At 44.5% G+C, this 21,312-nt stretch overlaps 1 protein-coding gene across 2 annotated transcripts in view; it reads left to right on the top strand.

The window, feature by feature from the left end:
- QC (glutaminyl cyclase) overlaps positions 1–20,792 on the top strand; it is a 54,758-nt gene extending 33,966 nt beyond the window's left edge. Inside the window, exons 8-14 of one of the 2 annotated variants that reach the window (XM_086524778.1) lie at positions 19,041–19,138; positions 19,223–19,293; positions 19,374–19,401; positions 19,489–19,543; positions 20,154–20,191; positions 20,262–20,269; positions 20,418–20,792. In XM_086524778.1, the coding sequence (XP_086380904.1) occupies positions 19,041–19,138; positions 19,223–19,293; positions 19,374–19,401; positions 19,489–19,543; positions 20,154–20,191; positions 20,262–20,269; positions 20,418–20,457 (338 nt within the window). In that variant the 3' untranslated portion in view covers positions 20,458–20,792. Of the gene's footprint in view, positions 1–19,040; positions 19,139–19,222; positions 19,294–19,373; positions 19,402–19,488; positions 19,544–20,153; positions 20,270–20,417 lie in introns of both variants that reach the window. The other variant, XM_086524777.1, reaches the window with a different exon arrangement.
- The last annotated feature ends 520 nt before the right edge of the window (positions 20,793–21,312 follow it).

The following is a 21,312-nucleotide window of genomic DNA, read 5'->3' as shown; positions in this document are numbered from 1 at the left end:
AGAAGGCTCTTTCCTTGGCAAACGCGGATAAAACCCTCATAACTGCACATAATTGTCTCAGTATCCGAACTATTGGGGCATTACCATATGTACAAAGCGGAGAGCGAGATGCACGAGAGCAAATCATCGCACTACATGAAACAAGGGAGAAGGCAAGCTGTTGCTAATTGGACTATTTTCTTATTTTTAATGATTAAATCTTTTTTTTAGGATATTTGATTATGTGCACTAAGAACTGTTAAAAGATTGTAGCCATCAGGAACGGACAACTCTGATCTGTCATTTGATGGGTGACGGTAAACATCGCGAAGGAGTTTCCGTAAGTTCGATGGAAAGGGCCGGGTTACGAGTGCCCCTGATGCGTCACATGATGGGTGCCGGGTGCATCAGTAAGGGGGCATCCCGTAGGCTAAGGAGAAAATCCAAACTGAGTAAGAAAATACGCGTAACAACGCAAGCACAAGAATAAAGATGGGTTCAATGAAGCTTTTTACGAAAAGCAGCAACAATCGCGCGAAGGCAGACGCTTTCCCGCGAGGAATCTATGTTTGCATTGCATTCGTGCATGTGGTTGCATCCAGGGACGCCTGGAAAGTGTTGTTAAATGCATTGGTTTTAACTTATAAGGTTTTATTGAGTTTTTGGGCAGGTTCAGACCAACCGCCCACTTAATAAGTGGGCAGCCACTTAGAAGATGAAGCAACAAAACCAGCCAGCGAATTCTCTCTCCCTATTTCGGGTAGAACAGTGCAAAAAAAAAAAAAAAGAACGGCCGCGATCTCTACACGAGGAGTTATTCGTGCCGTGGCCAGGGAGCTAAAAAAGCACCACATGCCCTCTCTCACGGGGGGTACCAACGTCAGCAAGAGAAGACCCTGCCGCAAGAGATCGCGAGACTACGAAGCACGGAAGTCGCTTTTCCCACGCAAGAGCGACAGGTATATATTGTGGATTTGCCATACGAATTGTTGTCACGTGTTTGTGTGCTTTGTTTTGCTGGAATCTCCCGTCTTACGCGAAGGCCCTTCACAGGAAGTACGGCTTCACGCCTAAGTCACTTACGGGAAAGTACGGCTTCGCGTATAAGTCCCTTACGGGAAGGAACGGCCTTGTGCCCAAGCCCTTTACGGGAAAGCACGACCTTCGGGTCTAAGATTACAGAACGGAGGGGTTTCCTCAGGTTCTCGTGCTTGTATACGAATTCTCCCTGAATAAAAGAATACTCTTAACGAGGGGGGGAGACCAGCCCATCTTCTGGTCCCCAATACTGTGTCAATCTTCTCGCTTCTCTCATGTTTTCAAAGAATTATAATTTTAAGATTTTCTAAGTGCTCGTGTACGCTCCCGTCTTGTGACAGTGGTATCAGAGCTCGGACTCCTCTCTTTCTCTGCAAGAAGGACGATTCCGGGAAGAACGGGAAGAACGGGAAGAACCATCTCGAGCCAAGGGAGAAGCGTTGAAGAGGAGCTTCAACAAGTGCAAGCTCAGCTTGCGGAGTTGCAACAAATCTTACTGTTGCCAGACGTCCAAAAGCTTTTGGGCGGAATGAAGAAAACGAATGGAACTGATGCAGCCAAGCATCCAGACAACACTGTTGGCGTGAGACCACAGGAGGCAAGAGAAGAACGTGCCGAGGTGCACAAAGGATCTTCGGATCGGAATGAACGGCCTACTTCAAGGAAAGGCAAGGAAAAAGCGCTCTCTTTGCTAGACAACAGCAAGGACATCTCTATCTCATCTCCATCTTACTCTCCTGATTATACTTCTACTTCTCGATCATCTCGTCACAAGAAGGAAGCCGCTACTACTGCCACTACCCTACATCAACCTAAAGATAAACCTCGATTCAAGAAGCATGGTCGCAAGTCTCAACATCGCATGAGAGTCTTCAAATCGGGCGACAAGGACATCAAGTTCGAAACCTACAACGGACAGAGAAACATCTCCAAAGCACTGTCCTTCATCAGAGAGTTTGAAGTCGCCTTTACCAATGGGCACTTCACAGAAAAATCCAAATTACGCCATGTGGGGATGCACCTCAAGGAAACGGCAAGTAATTGGTGGTTAGCCAAGATCCTGGAAGGTTCTCAGGCAAGAACTTGGGAGAGCTTCAAATCTGAATTTTATGAACAATTTCTTCCGCCTGACTTCGAGCAGGACATACGGAAGGAATGGGACTGGCTTGCCCAGAAGGAACATGAAAGAGTAACGACTTATGTGGACAAGTATTGGTCGGTTCTTCTGAAGGTCACTCCCTTCATGAAGATTACCGACAAGGAAAAGAAACGAAAGTTCGAAGCGGGTCTCCAACCGCAGCTTCGAAAGAGTATGAAAGTGTATCCGCATGATACTCTTCAGAGGATGATGGAGTCAGCAATCATTGCTGAGGATTTGCACTCAACTGGGACGCCCAAAAAGATGGAGCATAGCACTTACCGTGCAAGACAGAGAGGGGTCTACGATGACCAAGGGGGCCAAGGAAGAAAACGTCCTCCATCTAGAGACAATGATCATTCGAAGAAGCCAGAGGGCACTGGCAAGCGAACTAAGTACCTTTCTCCTACTCAACTTCAAACTTTCAGAGAGGAAGGAAGATGCTTCTACTGTAGCGAGAAAGGACATATGAAACCAGATTGCCCGCTAGAGCAGCAACGGCAAGAGCAAGCCTCTACAAGGCAAGAGAAAGCAAGGAAGGAACCCGCACCACCAAGCTCGAACTCCATTCCAAATGTTCAAGGAAACACAGAATCAGAGAAAGGGAAGCACTTGGACTTAGTGTTTCAAGAATTGCGAGAGCATGAGTTGCATGTGAATGCAAAGAAGAGCGAGTTCTTTCTCTCAGAGATACACTATCTCGGCCATATAGTCTCTCACAATCAAGTGAGTATGGATCCTGCCAAGATCCAAGTGGTAGAAGATTGGCCTATTCCCACTACGCTACATGATGTACGTAGTTCCCTAGGATTATGTTCGTATTATCGAAGGTTTGTTCGAGGATTTGCTCATGTAGCAGGACCACTTTATGACTTGACAAAGAAGAAGATTCCTTTCAGATAGGGATCGAGACAACAAGGAGCTTTTGATCGGCTCAAGTACCTGCTAAGCCATGGACCTATTTTGATAGTGCCTGACTTAAGAAAACCATTTGAGGTTCACTGCGATGCTTCAGGCGATTGCATCGGAGAAGTGTTAAACCAAGAAGGCCATGCAGTGGCCTACGAAAGCAGACGGCTTAAGGATGCAGAGTTGCATGCATCAATCTACGAAAAGGAACCCACAGCTGTGATTCACGCCTTCTCCAACTGGAAGCACTATCTTCTAGGAGCGGATTTTGTGATCAAGACTGATCACCAGAGTTTGCGGTATTTTCTTACGCAAAGGAAACTATCTGAGAAGCAGATGAGATGGGCAAACTTTTTGTCTATGTTTCACTTCCAGATCCTTCACACGGCTCGGAGTAAGAATGTGGTCGCGGACGCATTGTCTAGGCGGCCAAGGGTGAACTCTATCACTTCGGTGTATCACCAAGAATTAAAAGCACTACCGGATTTGTATCCGAGTGATCCAGACTTCTCCACCATTTGGGGAAAGCTACATCGTATAGAGAATGAGTTTCCCTATTCCATTCGGGACGGTTATCTCTACCACCATCAAGCTATATGTGTGGCAGAACCATTAAGAAAGAAGATCATGGATGAAGCACACGCTTCGCCTTATGCGGGTCATCGGGGTATTCTCCCTACGACCTTAGCAATGGAAAGATATTTCTTTTGGCCTAGCCTTAAAGCAGACATTGATAAGTATGTCAGGGAATGCTTGGTTTGCCAAAAAGTGAAATATGATCGCCATAAGACGCTTGGGTTACTACAACCATTGCCTGTGCCTAATGAACCTTGGGAAAGTATTGCCATGGACTTCATCATGGACCTCCCTAGAACTCAGACTGGAAATGACGCGATCTGGACCATTGTGGACAAGTTTAGCAAGCAAGCACACTTTATACCAGTCAAGAAAACGATAAAAGCAGATCATATAGCTAGGGTCTTTCTGGCACAGTTCTTTAAGCATCATGGAATGCCTAAGTCTATTGTGAGTGATCGAGATCCTCGCATGACAGGAAATTTTTGGCGTGCCTTGATGGATAATCTTGATACGAAGCTGAATTTTTCATCTGCCTACCATCCTCAAACGGACGGGCAAAGTGAGAGAGCCAATTCCACAGTATTGGATATGTTAAAAGCTTATGTGTCAGACCGGCAATCTGACTAGGAGAAATATTCGTCTCTTGTCGAGTATGCGTATGACAATACCATACACTCATCGACAGGGAAAGCACCTTTTGAGATTCTATATGGTAAGCCTTTGCTTCCACCCATCCTTTTAACTAAGGATAAGATCTTTGCAGCAAATGAATTTGTCCGAGACTTGGAGACAGCCTACGAGCAAGTTAGGAGAGCTATTCTACGCTCTCAGGAAAACCATAAGAAAGCTGCAGACAAGCACAGAAGGAATCTAGACTTAACAGTCAAACAGTTAGTCTTACTCAAGTTTGAGAAGGCAAGACTTAAGAAACAAGTGTCTCATAAGGGGAAGGTGGTAAAACTTTCTACCCGTTATTATGGGCCGTTTAAGATCATTGAGCGAGTAAATGATGTCACGTTCCGATTAGCGCTACCGCCTAATTGGAAGATCCATAATGCTTTCCATGTCAGTTTACTCCGGCCGTATGTGGGACCGCCTCCGAGCCAGCCTAGTGCTGAGGAACCTCTTGAGGTTGAGGAAACAGAAGAAATACTCCAACCGGAGCAGATAGTAAGTCATCAGGAGCGGTCTCTCAAATCCGGAAAGATAACACGGAAGTATTTGGTTAAGTTTAAGAACTATTCGAATCTAGATGCTCAGTGGATGACGCAGGAGGAATTAGCAGCTTATCCCGAGATACTGGAGGTATATGTCCAAGCACTACAGTTGAGGTCAATTGTATAGAAGCCAGAGGGATGTTGCTAATTGGACTATTTTCTTATTTTTAAAGATTAAATATATTTTTTTAGGATATTTGATTATGTGCACTAAGAACTGTTAAAAGATTGTAGCTACAAGAACTACCATCAGGAACGGACAACTCTGATCTGCCATTTGATGGGTGACGGTAAACATCGCGAAGGAGATTCCATAAGTTCGGTGGAAAGGGCCGGGTTACGAGTGCCCCTGGTGCGTCACATGATGGGTGACGGGTGCATCAGTAAGGGGGCATCCCGTAGGCTAAGGAGGAAATCCGAACTGAGTAAGAAAATACGCGTAAGAACGCAAGCACAAGAATAAAGATAGGTTCAATGAAGCTTTTTACGAAAAGCAAGAACAATCGCGGGAAGGCAGACGCTTCCCGGCGAGGAATCTATGTTTGCATTGCATTCGTGCATGTGGTTGCATCCAGGGACGCCTGGGAAGTGTTGTTAAATGCATTGGTTTTAACTTTTAAGGTTTTATTGAGTTTTTGGGCAGGTTCAAACCAATTTTAAAATATGCTGGCCGCCCACTTAATAAGTGGGCAGCCACTTAGAAGATAAAGCAACAAAACCAGCCAGCGAATTCTCTCTCCCTATTTCGGGTAGAACAGCGCAAAAAAAAAAAAAAAAAAAACAAACAAACGGCCGCGATCTCTACGCGAGCAGTTATTCGTGCCGTGGCCAAGGAGCTATAAAAGCACCACATGCCCTCACTCACGGGGGGTACCAACGTCAGCAAGAGAAGACTTTGCCGCAAGAGATCGCAAGACTACGAAGCACGGAAGTCACTTTTCCCACACAAGAGCGACAGGTATCTATTGTGGATTCGCCATACGAATGGTTGTCACGTGTTTGTGTGGTTTGTTTTGCAGGAATCTCCCGTCTTACGGGGAAGGCCCTTCACGGGAAGTACGGCTTTACGCCTAAGTCACTTACGAGAAAGTACGGCTTCGCGCCTAAGTCCCTTACGGGAAGGAACGGCCTTGTGCCCAAGCTCTTTACGGAAAAGCACGACCTTCGGGTCTAAGATTACAGAACGGAGGGGTTTCCTCGAGTTCTCGTGCTTGTATACGAATTCTCCCTGAATAAAAGAATACTCTTAACGGGGGGGGGGGGGACCAGCCCATCTTCTGGTCCCCAATACTGTGTCGATCTTCTCCCTTGTCTCATGTTTTCAAAGAATTATAATTTTCAGATTTTCTAAGTGCTCGTGTACGCTCCCGTTTTGTGACAGCAGGCTGTGATCACATGCACCCGATACTCACACCCACATTGTTGGTCACAGTGATCCAATGATCAGCCTCCTCTCTCATTTGGGCGCCTCCTCTTGCGGAGGTGTCCTGTCACAAACTAGTGACATGTCAAGGCCTCGGACAATGGGGCAGCAATGGACAGCCGGAAAACAGGCCCGGAGAAGCCGTTGAATTGCTGACGTGGCAGTGTATAGACATCCGTGGTTTGCGGTGTGAATTGCGACAACATGCTGACGTGGTTGAGCATACAGAATCCCGCTTTTTGCGCTGATTTGCATAAGGAAAAAGCAATTAAAATCTTACACAAGCACTTGGAATAGCTTGGGATAAGTTGCTTCATTTTTAAGTTGTTTTTAAAAGATTGGCAGCTTTTGGAGCTCTGGTTTTGGGCATCTCTTGTAATCAATGAATAGATGGGTTGGGCTTTCACAACTCAGAGCATCTGGACGCAGAGTCTGACAGTGAGCATGCAAATCATCATGCTTGTCATTGTCATCCAAATCATCATGCAAATCATTATCCTTCAAATCATCATGCTTCTCATAATCATGCAAATTCTGTGTGTCATGCTGTGGAGAAAAAGAGACTGAGAGAGTCTCCTTATCTCGAATCCTTTCAACCTTGTCCTGCATATTAGCAATGAGAGATGGAGAAAGAGCAATGTCCACTCCATGAAAGACAGTAGGAGAATCACTTTTGGCATTGAGAGTTAAAGTGCTAGCCTCCCAATCAACAAGAGGGTTTATTTCATGAAACCATTTCATGCCTAAAATCATATCACATCTTTAGAGAGGAGAAACAACAAATCTTCTAGTGAAGGCAGTCTGTTGAATTGCAAACAACACATCAAGGCACTCCTTCGTGATGAGAGCCTCCATACCAAGACGAAAGCCAGAGACCTCGATAGGAGATCTCGGACTAACTTCGAAGCGGGCTCTCTCAAGAAGAGAGGGATTGATCACATCATGCATACTACCTAGGTCAAACAATATGACAAAACGGTGCCCCGACGTACGACCATAACATTTAATGAGAGAATCATCAATGAGAGGGTCCTGAGAAACTTTGGGCACACCCATGTTATCATTCATTGCATTGACAGATGTAGTGGGTGCTGTGGGTTCTTTAGATGATTCTAGCTTAGGACATGTTCTTTTTATGTGACCCTTAATGTGACAATGAAAACAACGACCTTCCTTAGAATACGTGCTTTGTTCTTCCGAAGTGATGTAACCTCCTACAATTCCTTGTGCTACCTTTTCATCTGGAGTAATCTTAGGTTTAGCACTTGTGTTAGCCTTACCCTTAGATTCATTGGAAGAATTCTTTGATGAGAGACTGTTGGAAGATTGGTTAGAAGAGTTATCATTCTTACCATTCTTACCGTTCTTACCGTTCTGAGAAGTTTGCAAGGTACTTGTGGAAGTCTTGTTCTTCTTAGGCTTTCCCTTGTTGTGCTTCATCTCCTGTGCGAGAGCAATCGCTACTGCCTTGTTGAGATCGATTGGATCGAGTACCTCGACATCGTACTTGATATACTCGTCCAATCCAAAGAGAAAAGCCTCTTTGCGCTCTTCATCCGACATGCGTAGTTGGGTACCTAGCTGCAAAACACGATTAGAAAAAGACATAACCGACATACCATTTTACTTGAGAGCGCGCTAATCGTCTTTCAATCATGCAAGATACTCAGGTGGCATAAACCGCGCCTTGAGCTTGTCTTGGAAATCAGCCCAACTAAAAGAGGGGGGCGTGAAATCGTCGGCTGCCTCTAGGTGCGCGGCTAATTGTGTCTCTTGCCATGCATGGTACCAATTGATGGCATCACCGGCAAGGTACATAGCTACCATCAAAACTTTGCTATTTCCTGTTTTCTTAGCTGCCGCAAAATAAGCATTAAATTGATGCAACCAAGAATGAATAACTGTAGCATCCATCTTACCGTCATACTTATTGAAAGTCAACTTTTCTGTAACTGGATGGTTGGAATCCGCGTCGTGGCTTGCGCCACTTGCGAACTTCCACGATCTTTGGGTGGTTCGGTCTTCAAGGCTAGGACTTGGGCAATCAATTCTTGAGTGCGTAGCTCTCGTCGAGCTTCACGCTCGGTCTCCAAAGCCAATCTATGAGCGGCACGATCGGCCTCCAATGCTGCGTTTCGTGCTGCCGCTTCTTCCTTCCTTAGTTCTTTTCTTTCTTTTCTTGCGTCGCGCTCGCGTTCTAAAGCAAAGCGCTTGTCTTCCTATCTATCCATCATGGCCATCATCTTCTTCATCATTGCCTCCATAGGGTCTGGTGCACTTGGTGGCGTAGATAGCGAAGGGGGAGGGTTGAAGAAATCATCTCCGGGTGGGGACGAGTCTTCATCACCTCTCTCATGCTCATCACCTATATACGAAGTATCCATTCCGCTTCGGGTGACGACCATGCACTACGATCTTGGGTTCTTAAGTTCGCGAGGAACTTAGGTTCTTGAGGGTCTTGAGGTTCTCGAGTCTTGAGGGTCTTGGGTTCTTGGAATTCTTGAGGTTTTCTTTTGCTTGCAAATCGCGTTGCAGAAGGATCTTCTCTTCACCCGAGTTCTACTCCTTTCTGCGGGCGCACCCCTTGGCGGCCTTGCACTCACACCAAGGTTGCTTTTTCCCACCTCACGTCGATTGGCCGGCCGCTAAGTGCACGGTCCGCTCTCAATGAGTGAAAAGAGACACAAGGGGAGGCTGGACAAGCCCTTCTTTCTTGGGATTCCTGTCACTCTTCAACAAAACACAATTAGGAATCGCCACGCCCAAGCGAACTTGGGTTCGTGCGATCGCAACAAGCAAAAAAAATTCTTGTGGTTCTTGTGGTTCTTTCCTTGGGTAATGCAGAACACTTCCAAAGCTCTGATACCAATGTAAGGTGCAGCGGAATGAATGTTGTACTTTCTCAAGATTAGTGATCTTTATTGCTCAAGGTTCCTTTTAGTTCTTAGGGAAAGAGAGAGCTTTCCGTCTTGTAGAGTGTTGTGGTCACGAACAAGTGAGTGGATATTGCGCGTGCAAGTGAATGAGACTGAGAGAAGGAGAGAGAAGAGATACGACACCCGAGAGGTTGTAGAACCCTCCTCCGAAGGCCCCACTCTCGTCGGCGAGAGTGGTCTAACTTGATTGCACAAAAGGTGTACAATGCCAATGCAATGGATTGATGCAATGGGACTACGACAGTGACGACGACAGCTAAGGCTGAAATTTGTGATCTTCTAGGGCTGAATTCGGGGACTGTTTCGGTGGCTGAAAATGACTGTTTTGGCTGCGTTTTCTTGGGCTTAAGTTGGGAGGACTTCTGCAACCGACTGGGGGCTGATCTGCTACTGTTCCATATGCTGAAAATCTGCGTTTTTAGGCTGCAAACCAAAAACGCTGACCTGCTGTCCTAGCGTTAGTGATTTGCTGAGCTTCTGCTTCCGAATGGCTGGAACAAGAAACGCTAGGGCCGATATGCATCTGCTGAATTCAATGAAGAAAACTCTGAACCTGCTGCTTCATGCTAGCGTTAGTAAAAGGCTGAAATCGCTGATGATAGTCAGGAGGAAAAACGCTAGACCTTGATGCTTTCTGGTGATGCTACATGCTGGGGGAAAACCACCAAGAAAGGGGAGCTTCTATGGCGATGGTTGCGGCTGAGGATGGGAACTGCCTGGCGAGGATGGAGTCCAAAAACGCTGGGGGTGTTGGGGGGTACTGCTAAGAAGTTGCCTGTTGAGCGGGAAGCTCCTGCTGCCTCTTCTGCCAGAAAGTGCTAACTTGGGTTTGCTTATAGGGTTTGCTTATATATTAAATTAGCAAAATTGCCCTACCTACTTTTGTTGGAAAGTCACTTAAAAATAATAAGTGAAAATAACCAAAAATAGGAAAATAGGCTAACTGCACTGGAAAATTCCTCTAACTAATGCTAATGGATTCTGATGGGAATTCTGATGATCATGCTGTGTGCAACCGGAGGATATGCATCTATGCTAAGTGACTGGGCATGCACGGTCTACGAATAGACTCACAAAAGTGTCAGATCACTGCTAATCTAGACTTGACTGAACTGACTAAACCCTGCTGTGGTGTAGCTTGTCCACGGACACATAGGGTTGAGATGTGTCACGTGACACTATGAGTTTTTGGTCTTGCCTTTGGTTTGACCAATGCTCCAGCTATGTTTCAGCAGATGATGAATGATCTGCTGAGACCATTTTTAGGCAACTTCGTTGTTGTATTTCTCGATGATATCTTGATCTACAGCCGAAGTTTGTCTGCGCAGCTAGTGCATATACGCACTCGCGTGCCCTGAACACCCCTGTCATTGCAAACGAAGTTTGCCAATGCTCGGTGTAATGGCAACATCCCATCCGGGTGCGAGTCGAACTACCTCCGCCTGTGGCGTCAGTTTGTCGGACGTAATTCCAAATCGAGCCGCCAATTCCAAGTGAAAAGAAGTTGGCCGTGGCACCTTCAAAAGAGCTTCCTGATCCTTCACTTTGCCCCAAAAGCGGCAAAGTTTGTACTTTCATTCATTAGGTTCGGTGCAAGTCCCACGCCATGTGGTACCAGTTTTGCTTTTCTATCTGCCTTTTCTGCCACGTTCCTCAGCTGCTCTCGAACTCTCAGGTCCATCGTCGTCTTTATCATTCTGTTCTTTCTGTGCCTTTTTAGGGCACTTCGTGGAGATATGTCCATGTTCCCCGCATCCAAAGCACTTCCCCTCTCTGATGAAGCGAGCTCTCTCCTCAGGAGTAAGCTTGGGTCGTGCATCCTTTTTCTCTGGGTTGCTCTTTTTCTTTCTACTTTCATTCCCAGAAGTCTGTTCGGCGTTGTGTCATGGCCTTATCTGTGGGGTAGGTCAAACTGCCAGAGTGAATGGCAAAGCCCCGCTTCGCATGACTCATCAACTCCTAAATAGAAGCCGACTTCTGTTCCAAGCAGTGATCTCGGATCTCTGTAGGTAGACCCAAGGTAAACCGCTCAATCTGTTCTCTGAACAAGATCTTCTTGAATGAAGAGGCGGGTAGAAAAGAGCTCCAGAATCTTTCACAATAAGCATTGATTGTGTCTTTCTTGGTCATCCGAAGATGGTTCCAAGCAGCTCGTATATCTCGTTCATATTCTTGCGTCAACCAAGAAGAAATAAAAAGCTTTTTAAATTTTAGCCATTTAACTGGCGCAGTCTTGTTTAAAAGAAGCGTGGACCACCAAGTACGAGCATTCCCCTTAAGGTAAGAGGTAGCTCTCCGAATCTTGGAGTGCTCTGAATAGCGTCCTCCCGCGAAAGTGATGTCAAACTGCTGTATAAAAGACAAAGGCTTCGAAGCATCTGAGTATCCTGAAAAAGTATCAAACTTGATCGAGTGGCCACCTTCCTTAAACTCTCGGACTTTCTTGCTTTTATCTTCGAGAAAGTCATACTGGTTGGCTTTGTAAAAATTCTTCTTGTTCGCATAAAACTTTCCGTCATCGGAATCTCAGCTGTCTGTAGACGAGTCCTCAGTAGAACTGTCAGTCTCTGGGCGAGATGTAGCCTTCTTTGCCTTTTTCTTGCCCTTTCCGAAGCTTTGTTTCTTGCTTCGCTTTTTACCTTTTCTATCTTCTTCGCTCGAATCCGAGGAGCTAGAAGAACTGTCAGAAGAAGAAGAACTGGGTACTCCTTCAAATCAAACACGCTTCTTCTGTTTCTTTGCCTTGTCAAAAGTCGACTGACGACCCAAATAACTTGAAAAGTCAATGCTTTTCTTCTGCTTTTTGCCGTGCTTTTTTTGGCTTTCTTTTGCGCGTCAAAAAGCTGAGCAATCCGTGCATCAACCACGTTGTCCAGTTCCTTCTCCGTATATTTTCTTGGGGGCAGAAGGTTTCTTGAGAGCGGGTTTCGGGAGTGGCGTTGTGGTTCTTTGCCACTCCATCTGTACCTCTTCCAAAGAGGTCTGGTTCATATATTTTGCCATCTTCGGGTCCTTGGCAAAATTGAGCATCATCTTTGTAGCATCGCCAATCAATTGACGACGCTCCATCTCTCTTTGCTCCGCCTGAGTAGGCCGAGGCGGGCCATACTCTCTCTGAATCTTCGTTGTGATCCTAGCCCGCATCTCCAGATGTAGAGAGAGTCGACTGATCATTGCCTGAAGCCATAGGTGCCGCGGAAAAAAAAATAAATTCGGGGATCGGATTTCCCGTAGAAGAGAAATCGGCCGTGCTCTGATACCACTGTAACAGACTTGGACACTCCAAGTCAAGAATCAACCGCGACAGCACCAAATAACCACTTCAAAACAAGTCACAGATCTCAATAGATGTACACTGGCCCGGCGGAGTTCCGTGCCTAGAGATATTGGCCCCAAAGACTGGCGCCCCTTTCGGTATTTCTTTTTGTATTAATCAATCATCAAAGTACAAGAGAGCGGTTAGGGTTTCACTCTCAGACTCTGCGTCCAGATGCTCTGAGAAGTGAGGCCCTCACCACTAATTTAAAGATTACAAGGGATGCCCAAAAGCAGAGCCCCAAAAGCTTTTAAAATAAAAAGCATCAGTTCTCTCTCTCTCCTAGAGAGTCTTTTCTCTTTTTTTATATAAAAAAAGCAAAATTCGCGTCACTCATCATTTTTCCCAAAAAAATAAAAATAAAATAAAAGCCTCCGCGATTTTCGGAAATTAGGGTTTTTGGCAAAAATTAGGGTTTGCAGGAATTTCAGGTTTTTTTTGGCAGAAATTAGGGTTTCTGCTGTCCGCCACGTCATCACTTTGTGACATAAAACATGTGATGTGAGTGTTGGAATGGACAATCGTGGAGCACCACTTTTGCGGGCACCTGTTTACGACAATGTGACTCCTTTGAGTCAGCCTAAGGATTGCAATGAAGGTGGGAAGGGAGTGAAGTTTGAGACTTTCTGGGGAACCGAGGATCAACTGAAGGCTTTGACCTTCATACAACGGTTTGATGTAGCTTATGCTTGAGAAAACTTCATAGAGTCTTCGAAGATACGCAATGCTGCCACTTTCTTGAAAGGGAATGCATTTAAATGGTGGACCTCATTGTTGAGTCAGGGTCAAGCCCCAACAACGTGGGTCTAGTTCAAACAGCTTTTTGCACCTGCATGGCTTACAAACATTGATGTGGATGTGATGACACAATGGCATGAGTTAAATGCTAAACAATGTGCAAATCTTGAAGAGTACAATAAATAGTTTTGGGCCGCACTGTTGCCAGTAACCTGCTATAGATTTGTGCCATTGTCAGAATAGATTGAGAAGTGATGTTGTGGATTGCCTAAGAAAATCAGGGACTACTGCACAAGGACTACTATCATGAATATGGCGTAGTTGATTGAGAATGCGAGAGTGGCCAGCAATCTGTCGAAGGGAGATTCCGATGGATTCAATAGCCACTAGAAAGGGTCCCAGGGTAAACAATTTTCAGCCAAGGGCAATGCTTCAACAAAGGCTTTTGTGCCTCCCACAAAGAAACCCTCCACTGATGAAACTGACATGTCCAAGAAGCAATCTAAATCTTCTTCGGGGCGAGGACAAGGACAGAAAAGGCAAATCTTTTGAAGAAAGGAAAGCTCTAGGAGAGGCCAAGATTGAAGAAATGCTACATTTGTGAAGAGGAGGAACATTTTGCGAATGAATGCCCATAGAAGAAGTCACAGGATAAGGATGACAAGTCAGAGCATAAAGGAAAGAAGCCAAAGCCCAGTGCAGGACTTGTCCCAAATTTGGTTGGTGACCACCCAAACATAGATGCCACGGAACTACGTAGAGCTTGGGGCAAAGTTAGAGACTAGACCCGTGTAAATTTCATATCGCTGGAATTGGCATCAAAGTTGGGCATTCATACAGAGGAGATGGGTATGACAGGTGAAGCAGGTTTGGCATGCCCTAAGTCATTCAGAGCGTGTTATTCCCATTTTGGGGAAGCTTCGTTTGCACATTTAGAGCTGTGGATGCGGAAGAGTTTCATATTATGCCACTTGAGGACTGTGATGTGTTATTGGGTATCTCATGGTGTTACAAGTTGCATGCTATGGTGGATACTTACAACAAAAAGATTACCCTTGTACATAGAGGAAGGACTCATGTCCTTGATGTAAAGCTTAAAGGCGAGTCTGTTCCAGTTGTTTCTGCTTCTGCTATTTCATCTGTAATAAAGAATCATCTTTCTGCATACTTGATCTTTGCAAAAGAAGTACCTGAAGTTGTATCTAATTTGTCTACCTTAGATAAAGACAGGTTAACTTTTCTGAGTGGTTTCAGTGATTGTTTTTTGGACTCTTTGCCAGGGGAATTACCTCTTGAGAGACGTGAGGATCATACCATAGATCTTGTGCCACGTTTCAGTCCATCGAATAGACCACCCTATAGGGTTAGTGCAGGCCAACAGAAAGAGATTATGAGTTAGGTCAACGAGCTTTTAGAGAAGGAGCCGATTCACCCCAATTCATCCCCTTTTTGTTCGCCTGTACTCCTAGTGCAGAAGAAGGATGGTTCGTGGCGCATGTGTATTGACTATCGTGCCTTGAATACGAATACCATCAAGAATAGGTTCCCCTTACGGAGGATAGATGACATTCTTGATTGGCTTGAGGGAGCGTCACTGTTTACGAGGATAGACCTAAAGAGTGGGTACCACTAGATACGCATTAGGCAAGAAAAGATTGCGTTCAAGACAACATTTGGTCTCTATGAGTTTCTTGTCATGCCATTTGGTCTCACAAATGGTCCTGCCACGTTCAATAGAATGATGAACATAATATTTAGACCACATAGAAATTACGTGGGTGCCTTCTTTGATGACATGATTGTCTACTCAAAGTCTTAAGAGGAGCATAGGGATCACTTGACCGCAGTTTTCAATGAGTTACGCAAGAACATGCTACTCATTAATGCGAAGAAGAGTGCAATTAGGTCATGGCCAGACTTGAAGTCTGTACATGACATTCAAAGCTTTCTAGGCTTATGTGCCTACTACAAGAGGTTCATCCGAAATTTTGCTGCATTCTTTTGAAGACCGAAAGGAACATGCAAGTTTATGAGAAAGAATTGCTGGCAGTAATTCACTCTTTTACTAGTTGGAAACACTATCTGCTAGGAGCTGATTTTGTTGTCCAAACAGATCATCAAACCTTGTGATACTTTCTCGCACAAACGAAGTTGTTTGAGAAACACATGTGATGGGCAAACATCTTGTCAATGTTCCATTTTCAGATTGTGTATGTGCAAGGTAGAAAGAACGTGGTGGGGGATGCTTTGTCACGAAAGCCCCAAATTTCAGGAGTGTCAATTCCGTACCATTGTGAACTAGATGAAATGAAGACACAATATGCTAAAGATTCAGATTTTGCAAGGATCTATGATCAACTTGTTGATGGGCAACATCATGAGCACTATATGCTTAAGAACAACTTTCTCATGATGCATGGAAAGTTATGCGTTACTAAAGAGTTATGGCCAAAGGTTTTGATGGAAAGTCATGCTCCACCATATACTGGGCATCATGGAATTGATGCGACAGTGAAAGGGGTTGAGTAATTCTTCTATTGGCCAGCTTTGCGTCAAGATGTTGACACATTTGCAAAAGCAATCGGGATTGTTGCAGCCATTGCCTATCCCTGATAGGCCATGGGAAAGCATAGCGATGGACTTTATCTTTGATCTTCCAAGAACGCAAACAAGCAATGATGGGATTTGAACTATCATTTGTAGGTTCCGTAAGAAGACCCATTTCATTCCTATTAGGAAGAAGATAAAGCCAAAATGCATGGTCAAGATATTCATGAGCAATATTTTTAAGTATCACGGGATGCCTTAGTCAATTGTCAATGACAAGGATCCACGTATGACGAGTCTTTTCTGGAAGGCATTGTTTGAGAGCATGGGCACTACATTAAACTTCTCATCTTCGTTTCATCCATAAACTGATGGACAATCAGAAGAGGCAAAAATTCTAATGTCGTGGATCTGCTCAAACGTTATGTGTTAGAGCACAAGGCAACTTGGGAACACCATCTCCCATTGGTTGAATATGCTTACAATAACACTGTGCATAAGTCAACAGGCAAGGCACCATTTGAGATAGTGGAAGGAGGGAAGAAAGTCCCACCCATTTTGCAAACTAAGGACAAGATATTTGAGGCAGACAAATATGTGCACGGTATGGATGAAACATACAAGAAGATAAAGATTGCTCTTGAGAAAACGCAGGCTAAGCAAAAGAAAGTTGCTGATCGTCACCGTCGTGAACTTGTATTTTCACTTGGTGATTGGGTACCTTTGCGCTTTGAAAAGGCAAGGTTAAGGAAAAGGAAAGGCAAGGAACGTTTGTTTCCTAAGCTTAGCATGCCGGATACTACTGATTATGCGATTGGTGCGGTGATGTATCAGGATGGACGTCTTGTTGCGTTTGAAAGTAAGAAACGTTCTTACGTTGGAATGCGTTATTCAAGGTATGAAAAAGAGCTTTATGCCGTGGTCCACGCTTTGAGGAAGTGGTGGAACTATTTATATGGCTCTACCTTTGTTGCATGGACAAACCGTCACTCTTTTGAATGTCTGTGATTGGGGTGATCTCAAAGGCCGGAAGGCTAGATGGGTTAAGCTTATACAAGAGTTTGACTTTGAGATCCGTCACGGAATAGGATCCAACAAACAAGCTGTTGACGCACTGAGTTGGATTCCTGAGGTTAATACCTGGTCTATGGCTGAAATCTCGACGGATTTCTCTCTCTCTCTCTCTCTATAAGGCCCATGTCCTTACAACAGCTATTTTGGCAAGATATGGAACAAGGTCGACTTGGGGCATGACTCACATGTAGGCTTGGGTGATTTGGAGACCCAAGTGAGGCGTGTTGGAGAGATGAGACAACGACAAAATTCCATTAGAGGTGGACTATAGTTTAGAAATGTATAGATGTGTTTCGAAAATTGATGAGGTTCGACAAAAGGATTTTGCTCGACTGCCATGTTGCTCCTAGCACTGGGCATCCAAGCATCCGGAGAACTTTAGCCAAAGATGTGCTCTTACATAGAGAGCTTTGTGAAGAGATGCACTCATTGTGAGGTCAATAACGCAGAGCGCCTGGCCTACGACATCCATTGGAAATCCCTGATGCCAAGTGATATTTCCATGAATTTTATTGTTGCTTTGCCAAATACTAGTCGTGGCAACGATGCCATTTGGGTTGTGGTCGGTCGACTCACAAAAATGGCAGAGTTTATACCAACGAAGTCGAGAGTAAAAAGCCACGTGTTGGCGGTTTTATTTATCGACCAGCTTTATAAGCCATATGATTTGCTAGAGGACATCGTCAATGATTGGGATGCCAAGTTCACTGAGTGGTTTTGGCGAGATGTGTTTGCTCACCTTTGGACGAAGTTGAGTATGCCGTCCTCTAATCATCTTGAATCCGACCGACAAACTGAACGGAAGTGCCAGTGGTGAGCCTGAGAGGCTAGGAGTGCGCGAGGTCACTGCAAGGAGGTGAAGCCGGGTGGTATGGGATGCTCGATCTTATAGGTGCATGCCTACGCCCTCAGACGCTGCCCTCGGATACGGGTGGTTTGTCTGACGCGTGTGTATAGGCGGTCCGTGTAGCTGGGAGATCCTCGCCGCACGTTCGCTTCAAAGTGCCCATCTTTCAGAGGCTAGTGTCATCCTCTCTCCACTCATAGTGATTCAATCTGCAGACTTTGCCTCTACGTTATTGGTGCACTTTCCTCTCGATTTGGGAGCACAATTGATCTTCCTTGCTTAGTGGGAGGAAGATCATGATGTTGTTGGAGCCAATATTGGGACACCTTTTGTTATACAAAGGGAGAGAGTAGCTATAGAGGAAGAGCAGCAACATTCTGATAGGCCACCTCATGGTGGGACTTAGGTCACAGGTGGCGTCGAAGGGCCGGCCTCTGATTCATAGCAGCCAGTTGAGTCTTCAGCTATTCCTGTAAAGGTAACACTTTTAGTGGCTGTTACCTTTACAGGTGGATGGGAAGGAGGAGGGGGGGGGGGGGGGGGGGGGGGGGGCATGCCTTTTATTTTTGAGGATGAGTGGTGTCCTCTTCTCCCTTTTGTGCGTTATGGAGGTTGAGGAGAGCTGCATCCTTACTTAATATGGAGGAGAATGTCCTTATTGAGTGGATGCTTCAGACATGGCTGTCATGCTTTAGTGTTCCTTGACGTATGCAAGGCCAGGAACAAGATCTTTAGGGTCAGGATGATTTTTCAGTTCCACAGTACCTAGGATGCAGCTCCCTATATGGCTTGGTGCAAACAGGGCACCTGGTAGATTCTTGTATGTGTCATGCAGACAGAGTTTTTGTCACTGATGTATCATTATTTTGTACATAGATAGGGCGTTCCCTATAGCTATGTACTTTGTGTGCTTTAGGGGTTTTTCCATTCAAACATTCTTGTATATTGCCTTCGGACATTTTTGAAACTATTATGAAGAGTGCCAGGCCCCATTTTTCTTCCAAAAAAAAAGGGGTGGGGCGGGGATGTGCACACCGACATAGGTGCAATGTTTGTGCATGGTTATTTCTTGGATCTTTGTGTCAAATATCTCCCAAGTCGACCTTTACCTGAGAAAATCAAATCAGTCCATAGATCTATGACCATCATATCATGCGCTCTGTCTTAAGGGATTCAAAAGCCTGATAACTTTTTGGTCAAGTTAGGTGGTAAAACTGGAGTCAAGTTCTTTGCAGTTATTTATGGTTGTATGAAAGATGCACAATGGTCTGTTTTAAGGCCTTCACTCCGTGTATGCAGAAGAAAAGCGATTTTTAGTGAAAGATCAAAATAAGGAGATAACCCAACTTAATGAGCTGGAGTACGTTGATGGTGAGCTTTGGGCCAACGTTTGGATGGTAAACCAACATTATTCAATGTAGCTGCAGTGCCTAATCGTAATCCTGTAGTGAGTTAAACTGGGGAGTCTTCCACTTGTGCAGACTGACTGTATTGTGAGAATTTCACCATTGAATGGACAAGTTCTTGGTTGGATCCTTCTTCATGAGTTAAAGTAAAGCCCTAGCATTATATAGTTTTTGAAACTGACATTTTAGCAATGCTGTTTTTGGACTGACATGTGTAGTTTTATAGGAGCAACCTGCTGGCTCGCAGTTATAAGGTACTAGTGTGAGCTGTGTACTCAGTTTAAATTTAGCCAATTGAGTTTATTTGTTGAACAAATTGTTAATTTGTGACTACCATGTAGGGTGTAGATGTTCTAAATGGCATAGCTTGGGATAACAAGCAAAACAGATTATTCGGTGAGTTGCTTTGTTGCACATGCACATACCTGTTGTGAAATTAATGCCCCAAAGTTTCAGAATTCCCCCCTCCCCAAATTGTCCTTTCCACTTTGAAAGCTTTAATAAAAAGGACAAAAAAGACAGTTTAGAGGACTTCGAAATTTCCCTGAGTCTTTATTGGGAAGTATGTCATGCACAGCCAATTTTAGTCTTGGCATATCTGAATTTGATGCTGGTTGATGTTGAAATCTTGAATATAATCATCATATCTGTGTCATGAGACGCCTGAACCCATAGTGAACGTTGTTCCAAGCCCTGATGAGCGTATGGATGCTTGTTACTAGCATTGAATAGAGTGGTGAGGGTGTCCACGCCTGCATGCTCACACACATATCCATGCATTCCCTTGTATGGATGCATACTCTGGAATCCTAACTCACGGGTTTGTATTTTTTTGTTGTTTGTCTTGTGTGTTGTGGACTGTTTGTGGGTTCTAAATAGTGTGTTTAGATGTTTGTATGCTCAATTGCTTGGTCAAATGGATGACTACATACACTGTGTTATTAGATACTGGCACGCACACAGTCTATTGTGAATGTTCTGACTATATTCCATGGCTTCATGACAGTCACGGGAAAGTATTGGCCCAAACTGTATGAGATAAAGGTTCGGCCACATTCAGAAGAACTCCAAGATCACAAACATGTTTGGGAGAGATGCCATGTGCATTCTTAAGCCTGGAAGGTGAGCTTTAAACTGTGGTGTGTCTTGTATCTTTTGTGGATGCTTTGGCAGGGCATACTACAGGAAATGTGAAATTTTGAGTGAATGCAATATTTCTTGCAAACAGCTAAAGACAGTACATCACGTCGTGAATTTTGGCTTTTGATAGGATTGAAGGGCAAACTAGCATCAAACGGGAAATGACTTGAGAAACAATCAGAGGTATACTATGGATGCTTGTGCATGTCAGACAAGCTCATAAAAATAGACCCCCTGATTATGAGGAGCTATGTCCAACTCATATTTATGGAAATCATCCAAAGTAAGAGTGTGAGTGCAGGTCGTTTTCTCTTTGGGTGTCGTCATGGGGGTTGTCTGTTCAATTTCTAAAGGGGACCTAGCAACATACGGGTTCCGGTCTGAGATGATGGTAACTTTCATATACCCTGCGGGCAATTTGTGCTCCTGAGATGATGGCAATTTTTATATCCCCCCTAAAGGAAATTTGTGCTCTGATCTTTGAGATAAAGTTATTTTGTGAGGATGCTGGATGTGGGTAGGTGCTTCAGGTGTAATAAGCTTTGCAAATGTTAAAATTATTAAAATAAAATGGTAAGACTCCTTTTACCTCGTTTCATGCACATCAAGGGAAATAGAAAACGCTTACAGAATGTTACATTTTTAAAGCCAGAAAATCACCCTATGTTTATTCAAGGATTATTATGTTTCATCTGCGCTTGATTGGACTGGGGCTCCTGTACGAGTACGCTAATATTATGCTGTTTTAAGTCCCGAAGCAAAACAAAGCCCCTAATACAGGATCATATTGCAAAGGTCTTTTCACAAGCTATATGGATTTAATTTATTGGGAAGTGGTTAAACGCTGAGAAGGAATACATTTTGTGAATACATATTCATTGCAATTAGTGTTGATCTTTGTGGGGTTTTTACCTAATTTCGGATATCTTGCCCATGTTTATGGGTGAAGAAGATGTGAGAACACTACCCACCTAGAATTTTTTTTTTAAAAAAAAGGAAGTTCACCGTTGGGAAAGTTTGAAGTT

The sequence above is a fragment of the Adiantum capillus-veneris genome, chromosome 12, assembly GCF_014529385.1.
Source record: "Adiantum capillus-veneris isolate H3 chromosome 12, ASM1452938v2, whole genome shotgun sequence".
NCBI classification, from domain to species: Eukaryota; Viridiplantae; Streptophyta; class Polypodiopsida; order Polypodiales; family Pteridaceae; genus Adiantum; species Adiantum capillus-veneris.
Note: the sequence above shows the minus strand (reverse complement) of the source record. Positions and strands in the feature narration are given on the sequence as shown.